General features: G+C 48.4%; 4 protein-coding genes across 4 annotated transcripts; 3 read left to right on the top strand and 1 right to left on the bottom strand.

Moving 5' to 3' along the window:
* Positions 1-680: 680 nt before the first annotated feature.
* KD926_004715 (S8/S53 family peptidase) lies at positions 681-3435 on the top strand (the record flags this gene model as incomplete). Its single annotated transcript, XM_053098103.1, has 3 exons — positions 681-902; positions 959-2767; positions 2830-3435. The coding sequence occupies 3 exons, from the start codon at positions 681-683 to the stop codon at positions 3433-3435; spliced, it is 2637 nt and encodes an 878-aa protein (XP_052957906.1).
* A 30-nt stretch (positions 3436-3465) lies between these two features.
* Positions 3466-4359, bottom strand: KD926_004716 (uncharacterized protein; the record flags this gene model as incomplete). The annotated part of the gene is made up of 1 exon (XM_053098104.1): positions 3466-4359. The coding sequence occupies one exon, from the start codon at positions 4357-4359 to the stop codon at positions 3466-3468; it is 894 nt and encodes a 297-aa protein (XP_052957907.1).
* Positions 4360-4871: 512 nt separating this feature from the next.
* Positions 4872-8631, top strand: KD926_004717 (BAG family molecular chaperone regulator; the record flags this gene model as incomplete). Its single annotated transcript, XM_053098106.1, has 3 exons — positions 4872-5938; positions 5999-8225; positions 8341-8631. 3 exons carry the CDS (start codon positions 4872-4874, stop codon positions 8629-8631), a joined length of 3585 nt encoding a protein of 1194 aa, XP_052957908.1.
* A 10670-nt stretch (positions 8632-19301) lies between these two features.
* Positions 19302-19946, top strand: KD926_004719 (U4/U6-U5 snRNP complex subunit SNU23; the record flags this gene model as incomplete). Its single annotated transcript, XM_053098107.1, has 1 exon — positions 19302-19946. The coding sequence occupies one exon, from the start codon at positions 19302-19304 to the stop codon at positions 19944-19946; it is 645 nt and encodes a 214-aa protein (XP_052957909.1).

Here is a 19946-nt window from a genome sequence, read left to right on the forward strand (position 1 = left end):
CATGGTTTAAATGCGACGGAATCTATAGAATATTTGTCAGTTGACTGATTATTATAGTTGTAAGAGACATGATAATAGACTGAATAAATAACTACACCGCCCCCTATGGGTGGCGCGAATGGAAGATCCGGAAGGGAACAAAAGAGATGAAAGCATAGAAATCTTGATAGTCTCCCGGGGGCGGTAAGACTAACAGATCAATGGCTTAATCTCTGCAAACCTCGTCGGATTAAAACCTAGTGAGGGATAATACGTAATGTCCATCCACTACAGAGTATGCAACCAGTTCGCTCGCAATCTTCGCGGGATTTAAAGCAGCAAGCAAGAGGGTAAGATTCTCATAATTATTCAGAGCATTATTTATCATAAACTCTACCCACCGTGCTGAAATAGAATATTCTTGCATTCATAGCACGCGATAGCATTTACGTTTGTTATTACTAAAAAAGCACTCTTTATGCTTTCATTCGTTCAAATAACATAAACCCATAAACACTGGAGTTCTTCTTTCTGCCGCCAGAACATCGATTTTTGTTGCGGATTAGCCGTACTAGTCTAGTCTGGACATGGGTTTAGCGTATGATATGAGCTTCTAGATTGGGGCGGTAAAGGAGTTCAGCTGAACAGCCCCGCATCATTCACTCGCATCTTGCACAATCACCGTCATGTGCTAGGTAGCAATGGCAACAGAGGATCCAATAGATTTTGCACACACTGCTATTCTGCAGGTCGCGCATATCGCATCTTCATTGGGCGTGGAGTTGAAGCGACCGGTGTGTGCGCGTCTTGGGGCCGAATTGTTGCTGGTCGCCGATTACATCGACACCGCTGGCCTAGACCAGGAGAATCGACTACGACTGCGAATATCGAAATTGCTACGTGACGTGGAAACCATATGTAATGTGTGATTGCCAAAAAACAACCCCTTGCATACACAGAAACTAAGAATCTGGACCAGTGGCCACACCAAATACGAAAGAATGGGTACCCGCTCCTGGAAGCCATAGGGGAGTCTTTACAGGGAATGAACTCCTATGAGAGGGCCCATCATAAAATCAGACGAGGCCTCGATAATCTGACTAAAGATTCTCGCAATACCGAGGGGGTCATTACGCATATCGCAAAGTTCACGAAACGTGATCGCAAAGCTTCAAGACGAGATGTTAGCGATGACACCGCCCCGACAAAACAAACAGCTCAACCCCAGTGCTCCAAACATGCGAATGAACTTGTTCACCGGGCGCTGAAAGAGGTTATGTGCTGTACATGCCAGATCGACGGGCCTGGGGAATCAACGCCAAGAGGACACCTAGTATGTCTCTTGCTACAGCCGCCCTCGCAGCAAGGCACGGGCCAGGACCTGGTGCAATTCGATATGCTGTTCTCGTCAACGCCATTATGGCAAGGATTACGGTTGAGCCGCTGGCAGGAAGTGGGTTTACTTGTTCCAAGAAGCAGCTATACAAGCACCAGGAAACGCGCCCGTTTCGCTGATGCGGACGATACGCCGCAAAACACGCCAAGCCTCCTTTCGTCGAGACGATTTTCTCGAGTTGACAGAGGACAGTTTTGCCGTCTTATAGGTGTCGAGGCTGACTCGCGACTTTGTCTCTCTGTTCAGAACGAAGAGCTTCAACACTGCTTTGAGCCGCCCAGACAGAATGTGAAGCATGTCCCCGGGATTCCTCTAGCAACAATACTCCGTAATCATCATCTACCACCACGGATGAAGGTTGTGTTGGCCTATATCATTGCATACTCTGTTTGGCAATACTATGACTCGGACTGGATGAAAACCGAATGGACAAGCGAGACCATACAGTTCATGCAGGAGGCTAGAGCTCCTGGTGACGTAGAAAAGGTATATACTTGGAAACCATATCTCTCAGTTCACTTTAACGGCGATGATCCGGAGTGTAATGAGTTTAACAAAACCCTCGGGGTTGTCCACTACTACCCAAGGATCAGAGCCCTTGGGATTATGCTGGTTGAGATCGGCATTGGATTCCCTCTTTTCAAGGAGAACAATCAGGACCAGCCCTTAGCTGCCAGAATCAACAAGGAACTCCTCACGGCCCTCGATTATACGCGAGACCGCGCGCGGTGGAGAGATTTTGATTACCCAGGGTATATGAGCGCCATCAGTCATTGCTTGGAGCCGGATACCTTCAACATAGCACCATTCGTCGAAGGTGCAAGCTCGCGGGAATGGAAAGAGGGCCTGAAGCAACGGAGAAACATCTTATATGATAAAGTCGTGTTTCCCTTGGAAGAACTGCTCCAGGGCACCAAGTGGATGAACGACTATACAAAGATCGACCCTTTGGATTTGACTCGCCAAAATACGAAATTTGAACAAGCAGGGATGCCCGAAGATACCGAAGAACGGAAAGTTTCGAAGAAGAAGCGTATCCCAACCGAGAAGGCCGCTGCCAGATGGCTTTCGCGCCTCGAAGATTTCCATAAAGAGCTCGCTCAAGTCACATCGAAAGTTGGTCTCCGCAACCCTGAACGCCGAGTGCGCATTGCAATCCTGGACACTGGGTATGACGAGGGAGCCCCTTTCTTCTTTCTTCCTGGTATCCAATCGCGATTAAAAGGTTGGAAGGATTGGGTTGATCGATCCGATACGCCTCAAGATTGCGATGGACACGGAACGCATCTGGTATCTCTGATCATGAAATGTGCACCAGAGGCAGATTTATATGTGGCACGTATTGCCAAAGATGCCAGAAACTTCTCAGATTCCAGTGAGCATATTGCGAATGTAAGTGACGCTGGTTTTTTCACCCCCACAGAGCCTAGAATTATTTGACTGACTTACGCAAGGCGATCTCATTGGCAAGCGATGATTGGAAAGCCGACATCATCTCCATGTCCTTTGGTTTCGCAGACGAGCAACCGTGCATCAGCGAGGCTATCCATAAGGCCCTGTATCAACGTCACCACTCAATTCTCTTTTTCGCAGCAGCAGCCAATTTTGGTGGCAATAGTAGAGAAATGTTCCCCGCCCGCCATGATTCGGTCATTTCGATCCGCGCAACAAATGCCAACGGCGATTTCGAAGACTCTAATCCACCAAAAAGCGAGGATGAAGCAAATGTCTTCGGCACATTGGGCGTGGATGTGCCCTCGGCCTGGCCGGATCGTGCTGATGAGGTTTGTAAGTCTGGCTCATCAATCTCTACGGCCATAGCAGCCGGGATCGCCGGATTTTTGTTGGAATACATTGGTTCTCATCCGCCCGATAAGCCATTTTATGCTGTTCAGCGCCGAGCATGGACACGCAAGGGAATGCACGCAATTTTCAAGGCTTTGGCCTCCGACACTTTGAGAGTCAAAACAGGGTACCTATACCTGAAAGTATGGGATTTAATCGGCCAGTCTGAGGATTCCCGGTGGGCCAAGTTGGGGACAGCACTTTCTGATCTTTGAACATAGAATACGATTTCGTGTAGTATATATTCATGTTGTAAATATACAGTGAACATGATCCTGGTTTTCACCAAGTTCTGAGACAGCAAACCCTCCTGCATCGCGACCGCTTGGTAGATTATCGGCGCGAATTGAACTAATCACAACCTCTTGCAAGCCTTCCTCCTCTTCCTCCTCCTCTTCATCGTCTGTATCATCTTCCTCATCGTTGCTTAATAAAGCACTCTTATGCCTCAGCTCGTCATAGATGATTCGATCTCCTTTCCAGCCTTTGACCTCAATCTTGAGAAGCTGGTATGCAAAGACAATGTCCTCCCCGGCTTTCCATTGATCTGCCTTCTCGGTGCTCGTAGATCGCGCCAGGCCAGCTCCAGCACCAACTTGACCGACCGGCGAAGGGGCGTTTCCGCTAAGCTCAACCTCTCCGCCGCGTCGTTGTGTATTTTCCAGGTCGGCGGAGAATCCCTTGGCAACCATTAGACCCGTAACCATGTAAACGGGCGTCCTGAATCCAGGGATCCTACCCGCCTTAGTGACCGCCTGAACCATAGGAGCTTTCAAACGAGAGCGGATCTCTTCTAGTGTCGGATCGTTCACGAAAAACATTGACTCAAGGGAGTCCATCGTATATGTTGATTGCACATCGCTGCCCCGGCTGCCCGAGACTTTCGCGGATACACTGTTTAGGAATTCCGCCCACACGCTCATCGAGACATCGCGACTGCTTCCTCGAGTAATGCTTCTCTCGTAGTCGGTAAATGTTTCGATCCGTGGATATGCTGCTTTTAATGTTGTCGCATCCACAGTCGTGAGAGCTCGGTGCGGTCTTAGCGGGTCTGCTATGATGTTGCCCAACGCGATCGGCCCTGTTCCGGGTTTGAAGTGGAAGTTGGGGGCGAGGATATATGTTGGCTGTTGTGCCATGCTGTTGTTTGGTGGGATAGTCTTGATTCCTAGGAGGATAAGCTGTCGGTTATCTGGAATTCAGCTTGTATTGACCAAGTAGTCTGAGCCAGTCCAGGTCCAACTGAGTGGTCGAGCCAAGAGCTAGATTGATGCTGCAATCTGAAGACTCTGGATCATTGGGATTCACAAAACCGAAAGTTGTAAGAAGGAGATTGTTCATCGTGGAGTCACGTGGTCCGATCAGCGTGGGGTCTTAGATGGCGGAGGAAACAGGAAGGAACAACACACTTTCGACTTCCACCCCGGACAGAAATGCTTTCTGAAGACTCAGGCTCGAGGAGAGTGCTGTGATGTGTGGAATAAACCAAACCCCATCACTTCCACCGCAACAGTCTCCATTCGTCTAGACTCGAAGACATGACCTGAATTTTCTCCGCCGATCTTCCGATCTGCCCCTCATTGATTGGGATCCACGCAAAATCACCAAAGGCTTTGGCAATATAGGGGAGCCAGACTTCTTTCATCAGCTCATGATCGCCATGGAGATTTCTATTTCTATCACAGAGACTGCCCAGCAATGCATTCAAGGCTTGGAGGAATGCCTGGCTATCCCAGCCTTGATGGAAAATGAATGGGCGGAAAATCGGCTGGCTGATATGAACTTATGGATCTCAGGAACAGGTGCTTGCGCCCGAGGAAAAGCCTCCCTAGACTCAAGATTGGCCTCAAAGCCCGAAGCTCGCGATGTGATCACTAACTTACTGCGTCTTCTTGCGACGGTGATTGACGAATGCAAAACACGCTGTCAAGAACCAGGACTTGACAGCATTCAAGAATCACCCCAAAGCCTCGAGGAGACTAGCGGTCGCGCGTTTTCTCCTTGGTCTGATGATTCCAGTTCTGACGACGAATCAGACGACGGAGATGAAGCGAAGTTCCCATCTAAAATTCCACTGCAAGAGTCCATGTACAATGTCGAGTCGATGGAAGATCAGCTGGCGAGGATTGCGGTTGCTATCCGACGATCCGGAAGGCGTTCAAGGTTACAAAAGGCTGATCAGCGATTTGATCCAACGGAGCATGAGGAACTAGAGGGTTACTTGATTGCCATGCTGCTTACGCAGCTAAAACGCATGGACAAAACTCGAGACGCGTCAGCACTAAACGAAGTGCAGTTGAGGCTGGTACGGTGCAACTTGAAGCGTCGAAATCGGTTTCTCTATGCTCAACGGCATTCCAAGGGGCTGGACGGAGGTATCGGCCGACGTTCAGACAAGAACGCTGCAGTAAACAGAGACGGGAGTGTGATTCAAGATGATATCATTGATCACGGTGAAATTAAAAATTTGCCCAAACTCGACCATCAGAATCCCAATAGCACTGTGATCACTGGGACCAGCGCCTCGGCACTGTCCGATTCATTCATGATGCCCCTAACAGCACCCGCAGCTCCTGCTGCGTCGTCAATTATGTCATCTACAGTCATTGACCTTGACTACCCTCATCCTCCCCGATTCCATGAGGATGCGCACCTTTTCAGATGTCCATGCTGCTGCGAAGCCATCCCGGTTGCTGTTGCCGACAAAAATAAATGGAGGTGAGCGCTCATACCTGTTTTCTCTTTTCAGGAAAACTACAACAAAACTAATGTTACCAGAAAGCATGTTGCAGACGACTTGAGTCCCTACACTTGTATTCTGACTGGATGCAATCAGCCCGACGTGCTCTTCAACACCAAGGAAGCTTGGAAACAGCATCTATTGAAAGATCATGGTAGCATGACATATTGGATTTGTTTTGCCTGTGGCAACGGGGCGCGTTACTACAGTAAGGAGCATTTCATTCAACACACAAGGTCCAGCCATGCATCGTCTATTCCATCGGATCAAATCCCATCGCTTGTGGACATCTGCAAAAAGTCTACACCAAGGCAGATATCGCACTGTCCTTTGTGTGATTGGCCAGATGAAGGAGTTGAAGTCGAGAAAGATGCGCTGCTCAATCACATTGCAAAAGAAATTCATTCTTTCTCTCTCAGAGCACTACCCTGGGCGGATGATAACGGCGAAGAAAGCGAGGAGAGAATTCATCATAGTTCCAGAAGAGTTCATAATTGGCTGTTTGAGTGTGACTCTCAACAACCGAGTAGCGATGAAACACCGTCATTTGAAAAAACAGCCTCAGGATTGGGGTACTTCCAGCAGAACCCTTACTTCGCAGGAAGCTCGAGAGACTCCTTTTCGAGCGAGCCTGAATCCGATGGATCCAGGCAAATGGAACTGGAAGAGCTGAGAAAGCACGAGGAGTTGAGAGCTGATAAATCACACCAAGATGATAAGACGCAATCCCAAGCGCAAGACGCGAAACACGATGTAAGGCTAGGCACTTCGCTTGGTTGGGATCTCTGGGATGACTTCAAACCATCACCCGACTTGATGCAATTCGAAACTCCGCTGGAGCAGGTCAATGCATTGGCAACATGGTTCCAGAAAGTAATGATCCCGCTTTGTGAACAATACGTTGAGGATCCCCCAGACGACCCGACCAAGCGGCGTGATGAATATACCAAATTGTATGATACGATGCTCGCACAGGTTTTCTTGAAGGCGGATGGACTCGATATGGGCGGGAATGAGGTGGCTCGTGGTGCACGCCGTGATCTCATTAAAGAGGGACAGGAGGTTCTTACCAAGTTGGAATCCGTTCGGGATGAAGAATTGAAGATGGACGGACAGTGCCCTCATCCTGAATGTGATGGCCACATCTTCCGAGACCTGAAAGCCCACATGCTCACTCACCAGACCGACAGGCCAGAGAAGTGCCCGGTTGGGACTTGCGATTACCATTTTAAAGGCTTTGCCCGAAAATACGACTGGAACCGCCACGTTATGACCCATTACAAAGGCGCAATGGTCTGCACTTTCTGTTCAAGATCGGTCGATCTACCGGAGAAGACCTTCAATCGTGCCGATGTGTTCAAGCGCCACCTAACCTCTGTTCACGGTGTGGAACAAATGCCACCAAAATTCCGCAAAGACTCGGTCAAAAAGGGCACCAACTGTGCTAGGGATGCTACTGGAAAGTGCTCTATTTGCTTGATGACATTCAGCAATGCTCAGGAGTTCTACGAGCATCTGGACGAATGTGTCCTGCGTGCAGTACAGGAGTCCAGTGACACGGAGGTTGTTTCTTCTTACGACGCCGATGCCGATGCACATGCCATGGCCTTAGAGCTGAGCAATAGTACAAATAAAAACATCGACAACAAAGTGCTAATCCGGATTCTGCCAAATTTGTCCAGCAACGAGGTCCTTCTTCTACGCCAGGCCTACAAGAACCGCGTGAAGTTGAACGGCAAGGGCGTTAACCTCGCTAAACACCTTGCCCTGAAGTTAGGCACCTCCAACTTTGGGAAGGTTTGCCATGCTACCGCCCTAGGGCGCTGGGAATCAGAGGCATACTATGTAACTCGTTATTACGAAGAAAGTCCTTATCGTCGTGAATTACTCATCGAGGCCCTCCTAGGACGCTCAAACAACGAAATTCGCCAAATTAAGGAGTGCTTTCGGGATCCTCAGTACCATAGCAGTCTTGAGCGCTTGATGCGCTCTAACATCCGCGAAGGTAATTTCCAACAGGCCATATTACTTGTTCTGGAAGAACGACGCCAGGACGACAGCGAGCCATATGATATGGAACTTGTGGGTCAAGACGTCACGGACTTATATCATGCATTGCATTCCGATGAAGACGGAGAGAATGCAATGATTAATATAATTGTTGCTCGGAGCAATCCCCATCTACGTGGGGTGCTGCACTTGTATGAAGCAAGCCACGGGGAGAATTTCATGAAAGCCATGAGCGCTAAGTCGAACAATTTAGTGGTATGACTGACCTCACCCGTCCTTGACTAATTTGACTGCTATTTCCTCTTGCTGCTCTGAATAGAAATGTTTCCCTTGACATACAACATGGTTCTAATGAACGATTTCTACATAGGGGGAAGCTCTCGCTCACATCCTCAATGGCGCAACCAACAGACCTCTGCGTGATGCCGTTCTTCTTTATCAAGCTATTTGCGAACCGCCTACTTATGACTATCGATCTGACCTCATGACCTCACGTCTGGTTCGGTTACACTGGGAACCACAGTATTTGGAGTTGGTGAAGTATGAATATAGGAAGCAATACAATGAGACCGTTGAGCAGGCTATTGCAGAGCAGATGGAATCATACAAAGATATTGATTTGCGGGATTTCTGTATTGAGCTTGTGTCTAGCTCTGTATAGATAGAAATAGCGGCCTTGATGGAATAACTCTGATTCTTGTTGAGTGCTTTTCTCAACTTACCTAACGCCCTTACGTAGAAAATCTATGAAACTTTTTATTATGGTCTTCGTATATTTTTATTTTGAGTATTTGAGATATTTTGCTTTCCCTTCATTTTCAATTCTATAAGCCTAAGATTGTTAGATTTCTTTTATATTCATTATTCAATATCTGATTTATAGAAGTTGCCTATATATAATAGATAAATAAGAACTTCTACCTCTATAGGTAGTACTTAGCACTGATCGTTCAAAGATAAACTTGAATGAAGTATAAATTAGTGCACATTGTATCAAAACAAAATAAAACCATCTGATTCTACCGGTAGATAGAGACCTGTGATTGCGGTGGGATGTATCACTGAAGGTATATCGTCAAAAATCACCGTAGAGCCACTCCGTCGGGTCCCAGCTATCCAATGACCCCACAATGGAAGCCAGCTGGTGCGGCTGGGAGTATAGATCCTGAATATTCCATTCTTCCGCCCAAGGGGGTCGCTTGAATCATTATGAAAGTCCTGCGATACGGACGACGGGGAGGTACCTCTCCTATTGAAGCCTCCGATCCATGTTGTGGACCCTCTCGATGCTAGTGATAAATCTAGGAATGACTCTCTGGTCTCTTGGAGCATTCGCCTCAGGTGTTCCAGCTCTAATAACCGAGCTTCAGCAGTTAGATTCCCTTTTACGGCCATTATCTGAAGGGCTTCGATTATGGATTGCATTGAGGAATCTTCATCAGTGAACAAAGACGGAAAATTGGTCTCCCGTTGGCGATGTCTGCACCGGCGGAAAAGGCACTCTCGAGTTCAAATGGTAGGAATGTTTCTGGAATAGTGATAGTACGTCAGGACATGCTGTTCAATAAAAATTAATGTGAAGGAGATATGTACTTATGAGGTGTTGGTCTTTGAAGGGAGAGAAGATACTGCTAATTTTCTTAGCCGACTCAATGCCAGCCATGAGTATATGGCGGATAGGATCTTTCCACAACAACGCGGATACTTCAACTTCTGGCGATTTTGAGGAGGAATGGTCTTGCGGCAACGACAATACACTGGAAAATGTGTAAGTGATAAGTTGTGCAGCCTTTTGGGAGGGAGGAGGGGGCGGGCAGACTTAGTGATAGAGGATATTCAAGTGAGCGGCAGTGGGCGAAATTCCGCTGCCAGAACCTGGAACAGACAGCATAAAATGAATGCTCAACTCATGGGCCACACTGGCCACATTAAGAAGCGCGTTCTGGGCATGAGGTAAGAAGCTCAATTGAGATCTTGCATCCCTGCGATAAATAGCTGAGTTGGTTATTAGACGAGGCGCTCGGGTCGATGGAAAAAACACAACTGGGGCAACTAACTATTCACAACCTGAGCCACAGCGCGGGCGAGTTCAACTTGTATTTTCATAGCCGCTCTTCGTTGCACCGAGTTTGGAAACAACGGCAAAGGGGCAGTGATGTCCTCATCTCGGACCTGATTGGCAACCCCAGTAACGCTGATATTTGACGATCTAGAACGACCACCGTCCACCAAGCCCTTCGATAGCTCTCAATAAGCTCGTCGTGCAGACTATCTGGATGCATGAAAGTATACATACCTGCCCTTCTATCAAAGGCTTGATAGTAAAGCACCATGCAGCAAAGTATCTCCGTGGTGGTAATGAAATCGTCAATCAAATATGTCGCCTCGGGAAGCAACCTTATGTCAGAGCCACGAGGACATGCGCTTGCAATAGAGTGAGAAGTCGGGTCGGATATGGTTCAAAATATCGGAATTGCCCTTTAGCCTGCGCAGCATGGATGCCTCAGTATATTCACGGGTCTCTACCTGTTCCTTTGAGCCGCCGAAGATAACGCCGAACCGGTTGTTGATATCGTACTCAATCCTGCGACGATATGCCATGTACGCGTCCCGGTCGTTCTCCCACAGCTTTTTTTCCTCCTCGATATAGAAGAAGTTTCCACCTCCTGCTTCTATTCTATCTCGGACCTGTTAACGCCCGCCGGCTCCAGACAGCCACGCCCGTCCACAGACGTAGTGCTCCATAGACTTGACTTCGGGTATAATAGCCGGTACGATTTGAATACCGCTGCTACCGGATCCTATCACGGCGACTGTTTTATCCTATATGAACGGGCTAGATATACTGGAATAGAACGGAAGGCCAATTCGAGCACAAGACCAACCTTTACGGACGTGCTTATATCCCAGTTCTCGCTGTGGAGGAGTTCACCCTGGAAGGTGTGGATCCCCTCAATCTCAGGCTAGCACCAGTCATTGAGAAACCCCTCTCCGGTCATGACCACGTCGGCTGAATCTTCATAGGTATGTCCGGTTTTTAAATCCCGGATCTGCACGAACCACTTGCCGGCAGTCTCACTCCAACGTGCACCCATGCACTGCTTTTCGAAGTGGATCCGGTTTCGGATCTCGTATTTGTTAGCGACCTGCTTCCAATATTCGAGGATTTCGGAGGCGGAGGCAAAATAGGAGCTCCAACGTGTTGAAGACTCGAAAGACAGCTGATGAGGCTGGTGAGGTGGGCTCGTTAACAACGAGGCTATAGCTTCAGAGCTATACTATACTCTAAAGAAAAAGAAGAATGAATGCGGTACACTCCAGTTTCAAGGACTTGATAGCTATATTCGCTGCCTAGCTCATATCTTAAACTTGGTTGTGAAGGACATCCTTCGGGCACTAAAGTCTGGTAGTAGTGAAGAGGCAAATGCTGCCTGCAATAGTCTCTACAATGAACAGTCCATATCTATACAGTCAGCACTGGCAAAATTCTGAATTCTCAGTCTTTGGATTGATCGCAGCCCTCAACGGAAGCAAAAGTGGAAGGGTATTTGCCGATTTATGAACCTCCCAGACAAATATATTGAATATGATGTAGAAACTCGATGGAATTCCACATATCGGATGATTGATGATAGGTTGAAAGTAAAAGTCCAGATTAATCGTTTCTAGCTCTTCAGGCTGAGATCCCTCCATTTACAGAGAATGAATGGTTACGGCTTAGTCAAATCTACTAAGTTCTTGCCAAATTCAATGAACTCACATTGTTCTTGCCTGAGAAGAAACTACAGATCAGTCTTGCTGTGCCACTTTACTATGAACTTCATAACTTACTGCACGAAGGACCTGAATCTCAAGGATCATTTTCAGGATTAGGTCATGATTTTGCAGTTGCAATGAAGGAAGGCTGATCAAAGTATAAAAAGTATTACACATTCATGGATAATTCTGATATGTAATAAACAGCGCTGATCCTGGATCCTCAGGTTAAAGGAGATCTAATCTTGAGTGAGAATTACAAGAGGAACGCGAAGCAGCTTAACAGCGAATCAGAGCCCCTGCAGGCATATCCAAGAAATAGGCAGCTGATAGATTTCAAAAGTTTTATGCCTCTCTCCCACAAACTGATATAAAGGTCTTCACAGATGGCTCAAAACTAGAAAACAGGATGGCAGGTAGTAGATATGCCCTATATCAAACTGGAAAGCTATTTTAACAGTCCTCCTTCTCCCTGGGACCGAACAAAAAGGTCTTTGATGCTGAAACTGAAGCAGCCCTAGCTAGGGTTAAAGTAGCTCTTAAACTAGAAACTGCTCGCTTTGCCACTAACCTCTGGGTCTATCTAGATAACCTGGAGGTGGCCACACGCCTCCTTTCACCCTTCGCGAGCTCATCTCAAAGGGTCTTCGAATCCTTTCAAACCCTAGCCCAGACCTGGCTGGCACGGGAGAGGCTTTTATATACTAATGGCGGCTCTGTACGAGTCTGCTAGGCCCCTGGTCACACACAAATACCTGAGAACGAGACAGCTTATCAAGCTGCAAAGAAGGGTACTGCATAGATCCTCCCTCTTCAAGCAAGCACTCGTATGCCTGGCTAAGGCGGCCGGCTGAGGCAGATGTCATGACTGCTCTTCAAAGATACTGGCAGACTACGGCCCCTTAATCTTATCAAGACTCCTGGATTACTAACTTCCCTAGATGCCCTGCAGAGCTAAAGCTCCCAAGGCCGTTTCTGGCACGGATCCTGACTGCTCGTACGAGCCATGGAGAATTTGCAGCCTACTACGAACGGTTTAATTATGAAGATGTCTACTTTCTCTGCTGCTGCAGTACAAGAAAGAATGCATTACATTTCCTCTTCTGCTGCATTGCAAAGAGGCGCCTGCCCCGACCTCCAAGGTCCCCTTCTGACATAATCCCCTACCTGCTAGGCACCCCAAAAGGTGCAACCGAGCTGGCTGCGTGGCTATTAGAAACTCTTTTCTGATATATGCATACGGCATCCATATTGATTCCGTGGGCGCCAAATTCCAAGCAAGGGCTGCAATCTCTGGTGCAGATCCCCAACTGCTCGACGAGACTCCGCTGTAAACGGAGTAAGCGACATGGGCGACAACAATCAGGATGTATAATGCGAGGACAAGCATTTCAAGCGTGGTTGTGATTCCTGCAGGACTGTACGCGTATCCATTCACCAAGGCTTCCATCGTTAGCTTTGTCGACTCGGATTCCAAACCTGCAGGAACATCGAAAGCATTGCCCCCCGGTCCGATCTTGCCGCCCTTCGGGATCATTTCGTAAACCCAGTCGCCCCCGCCCCAGATATCGGCTTGATCGACTTTCCCTTTCAGGGACGATACCATGGTATAATTGTAGCTGGAACGACCGATACCATTTGTGATCAACGTAGAGAGAATGTTTTCGACCATGACCTCGAAGTAGTCGGATGAAAGAGGGCTTGTGGTGTTATATATGCCCGCCCTTGAGGTGTTCGGTGCCAATATGGTATCATTTTTCCCCGGAAGTCTAGGGGTCAGATAAGTAGCCCAGTCGGCGGTGGGCTTGATTATAGGCCAATCTGCATGAAATGTTCCATTTTTGTCGAAAACGCCTGGTTCTCCATAGACAAACTTTATTGCATTACGGGTCGAATGAAGAGTCACATTGGCAAGCCTGGTATCGATTGTGCACGTATAGTAACGTACACTATGGTCTCTAGTTTCGGGCAGGGTGAATACAGCGGCCAGGGTGCCATTGAGGTTGTGTAACAAGTCGGAGTCATCGAACCAAAGGATTGAGGGTTTTGCATTCGGTCTAAGGAGAGACGACACCGTAGCCTGCACATAATAATCAGAATAACCTTGGTACATATCCACAGCAGCATGACTCGTATCAGCTTTATTGGTCCCAGAGGACAGAGAGACAGTTCCTAGTGCTGGGAACTGTAGTGTCACGTTGCTGGGATTATATTCTGACTCTCTGCAATAACTTAGAGTCACTGGCTGTGCTGATTTAGCTTTGAAAATCGCATCGTTTCGGAAATTAAAGCGTCCAATATCAATGTTGGCAGCCGCATAAGACCACAACCTGCCAAGTTCGGCGACAGCATCAGCTACCACGGACAAAGGTGTAGTAGAGATAGTAAACGCGTTGCCCCAGAGCATCCTGTGATTAGTGCGAATGTTGCGAGACCTCATGCAAAAAGATCTGATGGAAGCGGCACCAGATAAGGTAATATTTTGCGGAACGGTGCCAGCATCAAATATTCTCGGGAAGAAAGAATAATAGCTCTGACTGAGAAGCTGCCAGTTTTCTGCCGGACAGGAAAGATCACCATTATCCACAGCACAATGCGCAAGAGATGAAGAGTTCTCAAGCACGCGAGGGAAAAGAACATCTTTCGTAGAGTTGATCCAGAATGTCGTACCACCCGCTGGCCAGTCGTCGAGGCGAAGTTTCATCAAGTTATTGGTTGACGACCGACCGTTAGTCCAAGGAAAGCGCAGATGGTAACCAAGCTCAAGATAAACCATTTTTTGCCATCTTTTTGCCATCTTTTCGCCATCTTTTCGCCATTTCTGGAGAATTGATCCCCACATTTCGAGTGACCATAGGAAGCTTATATCGTGAAATTGTTGGGCAGCGGATATGGTGCCAAAAGGAAGACCATCCCCAAAAGCAAGCTCTTTGCGAATGTAGGTCAGCAAAACGGCTCCGTGTGAGGCTAGCATCAGAAGTCCATGTAGTTTAGCAGCGAAGCTGAGCGCTGCCAGCTTTTCCAAGTCCTGCCCCGAAGATCCTGATAGTTCACCGCCGATGTAATGGCCCATGGTATTTAAGATCAGAAGCGCGACTGCGGCGCCAACAGGGGTAACATGCAGGACGCAACGTATTGCCGCAAGAGACTTGCTTTTGTACATGAAGACTTTGGGGTTTTCTGTCACTCCGACTTCGAAGTTAAACAATTTAGCGCTGACGTTGTTGAATGCTGCGACACCGACATTCTTGAATAAAGCTCGAAGGTGAGCACCGCAACCGAGCGACTGTGATTTTTGCTTTCCGGATCAAACCGTTTTCATGACTTTGTTTTCGCATTTACTGGATTGGGAAACCGGTATTTTCGCGAGGATGCCATATTTCGGGCCCGCTCAAAAAATGAACGTCCCGTACTAGTATTGCGATCATCTCCACGTTGACGGTGGCCAGGCGATGTGATTGAGTGTGGGTGCGATGACTGGTATGAAGTCAAATGTTCTTCGCTTTGATCTAGTGGTCTTTTGGGGACGTCAGGATTGTAGCAGTTTTGGATCAAGATAGCTTACATGTTGCTCAATCTGTCGTTCGTAATATTTGAGCGACGATCCCAAATGCTAGGGTTTTCATCTTCAGACGATGGTAGCAAGGTAGAAACCGAGGATAGATCACTTTCGGGTTAATAAGCTCTAGCTGGTTCAGCAACACGCCGTCCCCGTTTTCGACAGTCATCGAAGGCAAGAGTCAAATTGTATGGCTGGTTGGCAGGCTAAGTGACGAGAAAACCCCTGCCAAAATTCAAAGACCTTTTCAAGGAATTTCCATGGGCAATTTCCCCTCTCTTAGGGAGGGCTGCGTGGTTCTTCTGGGCGGCGCAGGCACTCTGCATTAGCTTGCCAACGGCGCTTACGCTAATGATGTGCGCCCTTGATACCTTATTATTAGATACCACTTCTCCACGTAGCCGCCGGGCTTGAGCCCGCTAGCGCTTGGTTTGCCCCAATTAGATCCATGCCCTCGAGTTACCCAGGAAGCAGCGAGGTATCATTTGCACAAAACGGCACCCAGCAACAATACAAGATGTAACACTAGGAGTTACCCCAAGCCCCCGGAGAATTTCCAGTTCTCGGCATATTTGGTGAAAAGATAGCCGCAATTGGCTCAGAGAGGAAGGAAATGTCTTCCACGTAGCATTGCATTGTTTCAAGTCCTCCACACATCCTGGCTACCAAGCCGCTGATGACAGCCTCAGAATGGAGTCGAGTCATCTATGCAGCCAACAGCAATCTTGGCGCGATCCATGACTTGTTTGCATGCAAGATACGGAAAGAGGTCCACCCCGTATTATCTATTGAGAGCCCTCTTCCCCTTCTGAGAAGAGTTATAATGGAGGCCAATGCGTCATACATGCGCCCAACCGTTGGCGATGAGAACCTGCATCTCATTGATCAAGCAAAACTCGCCAGGTTCGACCCTATCGGCGAGTTCTGCTTTCCAACTGTTTACCCGCCTTCGAACGACAAATTTCTTGAAGAGGGGTGTTGTCGTCCAGCGTCGAAGTCGATTTTCCCAGAGAGATACAGCTATGTATTGTAAACCGATCCAGGCAGCAGTGGGGTGAACTTTGTCGTATGCCGGTGCATTATAGCCGACCCGCACGTTGGGGTTTAGATAGACACCCATGGTAGTCGACAGAGGATTGTCCGCATGGATCAAACAGCATTCAGAGCCCTCAAGATGCTGAAGCGCAAGAGAGTCCGAAATTCCTCTAAAACGCAATAGACTTTCTGACACAAAGGGCTCTATCGGCATGGCCACTGCGAATGATAAGCAAGAATGTCATCAGATCATGTGAATAGAGAGACCTACCCATGCCATTCCAGCAACTCTTGACAGGAACCGGAGACATATTCAAAAGCGCATTTCTTGAAGCCGCTGCGCGAAAATAAGGCCATTTCTGCATAACATGCTCGTCTCCCTCGGCATCGCGAAGAGCAAACGTGTCGTAATACAGCGGTGGCTTGGAGAAATCCATAGAGCATGCTGCAGCATAGTGACCATCGTTGGTATTTAGTAAAGATATGACATCGTCAACCTGCAATGAAGGGAGGCTTAGTTCTAAATCATCTCTTGAACGGCAACGGCCCACGCTTCGCGGGTATTTTACCGTGAAAACGACATCATTCAAAAAAAGGACTTTGTCAAAAGTAACACCTTGTCGCGCTAGGTCTTCCAAGGGCTTCAATGTCAGGTTACGAAGCCGAGCGAGATAAGGTACGCGTCTGAGCTCTTTCTTGTTGCGAGGCGTATCAATCCAACCTTCTTTCGAGGGTGGAGCCGAGATCTCGTCCTGATGAGTCCTCTCGGAGAGTGTGATGTTTCGTCGCACACCTAACCGATCTAGCTCCTTATCCAGTTGCCGCAAAGCACCTTTGGTATCATCCCAGCTTCCACTTTCATAGACGCTGACGAAAACATTTTCGGGGCCCCACGTCTTGGCCACCTCTACCACGGCATCGTTCCAGTGACTTCGAAGAACACCTTCATTGTTCCAGTGCATGCTGGCAATGTAGATTCTCTCATTCCGTCGGGTTGCTGGCGGCTGACTCTTTTCGGCGCCTGAAACTCGATGGTACACGGACAACGCTTCTAGACATGTCCAGATTGCGAGACAGATCAAGAAGCCTTGGATGAGACGACGACGAAATCCATGCCGGCGGCACACGCCGGACTGGAGAAAATATAGCACGTGATTCGATGGTCGAGCCATGATGAACTTAGGAGAATGAAGTTGTCAGATCTGCCATCCCCGACCGCATCACGATGGACGCGATGGCAGATCACATGCACCCTAGTACATGCGGTTGCGGGGATCTTCCCGCCTCCGCTCCGTCCCGCACGAATGGCTTTGGCAGCTCTCTAGATTGTTCCTTGGGCATCAGAGATTCCACACTAGCACGCGGGCGATGCAACTGTAATGAAATGGAACTTCGTAGGGAAGTGCGCAAAGCTCTCAGCTATATATAGAATCATCGTGGGGAGTAGAGTCCAGCATGATCAAACATCATAAGGCCGTTACTAGAGTCGAGCGACTGGCATCAAGACCGACCAGCAGTTTTGATAAACATTGAGGGTATATGAAATATCCCAATTGCATATGATACATCATTGATTAAATATATCCATCTGAGAAAGCGACAAGCACATTTGTCTTTGGACAAGTCAACTCCCATACCGTAGTGTAGACCTCACAAGAATCGCCTGCCATAATCAGTGACAACATTCGAGACGTAGACGTGCGAAACCACCGCTGGGTTATCTCACCGCAGAAAAAGATTCCAGATCAAATTCAGGAACAAGCAAATGAGACCATGTATCAACACTTCCCAAAAGTCAGTCACCAAAACATCATCCATCCCAAAGAATATAAAACAAACCTTCATTCCCAACATATCTCACGACCTTCAACCGCCCCTGCTCCTTCAACCAGGTCGACACCAACCCGACCTGACAAGTCTCTCCCAGGATAATAGAACACCCGCCCCTTCCACGCTGACATTCCAAATGCCGCCGTCTACGTTCCATGATGCGCCGAATCCGCCAATTGCAGAATGACTCGTCCGTTCGAAACGAGCACTTCTCCATCGGACATTCTAGTTTCCGCTCGAATCGCTCCACTAACCAGTCGACTTTCAGATGAACGCCGGTGTAGACAAGTGCGTAGAAGTGACGACTCGTGTGTTTGAGCGCCAGAGCGTCCGGGTATGATAGGTACGAGGAAATCTGCATGTGTAGTTCTGTTGGGAGGCCCATCAGGGGGAAGAGGCCTGTTTTTCGGGGAGGATCTTGAATAGTGGGGTGGTCCATGGTTGATAGCCAGGGTAGTCAATTAAGATAGATAAATAAAAGGACTCAAAACAGGTCCAGCCATTCAGGGATATATATTCAAGTCAAGGCAGCGAGGTTGTTGCCTAAGACTGCGACTCAGACTCAGGTGGAGAATATGAAACCGAAGACAACACCAGACCAGCGAGACTGCTGGCCCTATTAATACATTCAACAGAGTATATATATGAGGACGATGTTTCAGCTACTGCAGGGCTGTGTGAGACCCAGCCGCAAAGAAACGAACCTGTCGTCCGTGATTGGGCTTTCCAGCTCAGGTCGGGATGGAACGATTGACGACGACAGCGACCATGCCGGGAAGGACCATGATGGGAGGCCTGATGATCGACCGATTAATGAGAACGAGAGGGTCAGCTGAACGTGAGCTACTCCGTAGCTCGGGGTCTGGCCTCAACCCCATACACCTAGGGTGCGGATTAAATGGAGCAAGAGGGGCGAGGAGTAGATCCAACTGATCCATCGACTGGCAACAATTGACCCATCAGATCACATGCACCTGGGATCTCACCGCCTGCCTGTCCCGGTTCCGCCGCTTTATCGCCTCGAAACTTCCGGAGGAGCTATCCACCAGTTACTCCGTACAACTACCCCAACTCTCTGATTTTCAAACAGACATCTTTCTTCAATTTCCTCTCACCTCACATTACTCATAGCCGAAAATTACAATCCCATCATGTCGGGCAATCAATCATCCGCCCCCTCCGACACCGCATTCCGCAAAACCTGGGATCGCGAAGAATACGCCAAAAAAGCGGCCGACGACGAAACCAAACGCAAAGAAGAGTCCAAAGCCCGCTACGAGGCCAAACTACTCGGCAAGAAATGGCACGCCCCGGTAGACTACAGCTCCCTGGAAGCGACGACGTCGCGAAAACAACGACTAGATGTCGCGTCGATGGTCGGAAAGACGACGATGGTTTCGTCGGCGTCGGCAATTGGCAAGAGAGGTCGCGGAGCGGGATTCTACTGTGCGGACTGCGATCTCACGTTCAAGGATAACCTGCAGCTGGTGGAGCATCTGAATAGCAAGCAGCATTTGATTGCGACGGGGCAGAGTGGTGAGGTTACGAGGGCTACGGTGGGAGATGTACGAGAACGGTTGCGGATGCTGGCGTACCAGAAACGAGTGAGGGAGGAAGAGGAGCGACAGGCGTGGCAGTTGGATCTGGGTGTCAGGTTGAAGGAGCGAGAGGAACAAGATGCGAAGGAGAGGGAGGAGAAGAGGAGAAAGAGAAACGAGAAGCGGCGTAAGGGTGGTGAGAATGGTGTCAAACAGGAAGACGACGGTTGGGAAGGCCGTCTGGGAATCATTGCATAA

This window comes from Aspergillus affinis (assembly GCF_023601865.1).
Source record: "Aspergillus affinis strain CMG 70 chromosome Unknown NODE_22_length_351263_cov_86_343593, whole genome shotgun sequence".
Lineage (NCBI taxonomy): Eukaryota > Fungi > Ascomycota > Eurotiomycetes > Eurotiales > Aspergillaceae > Aspergillus > Aspergillus affinis.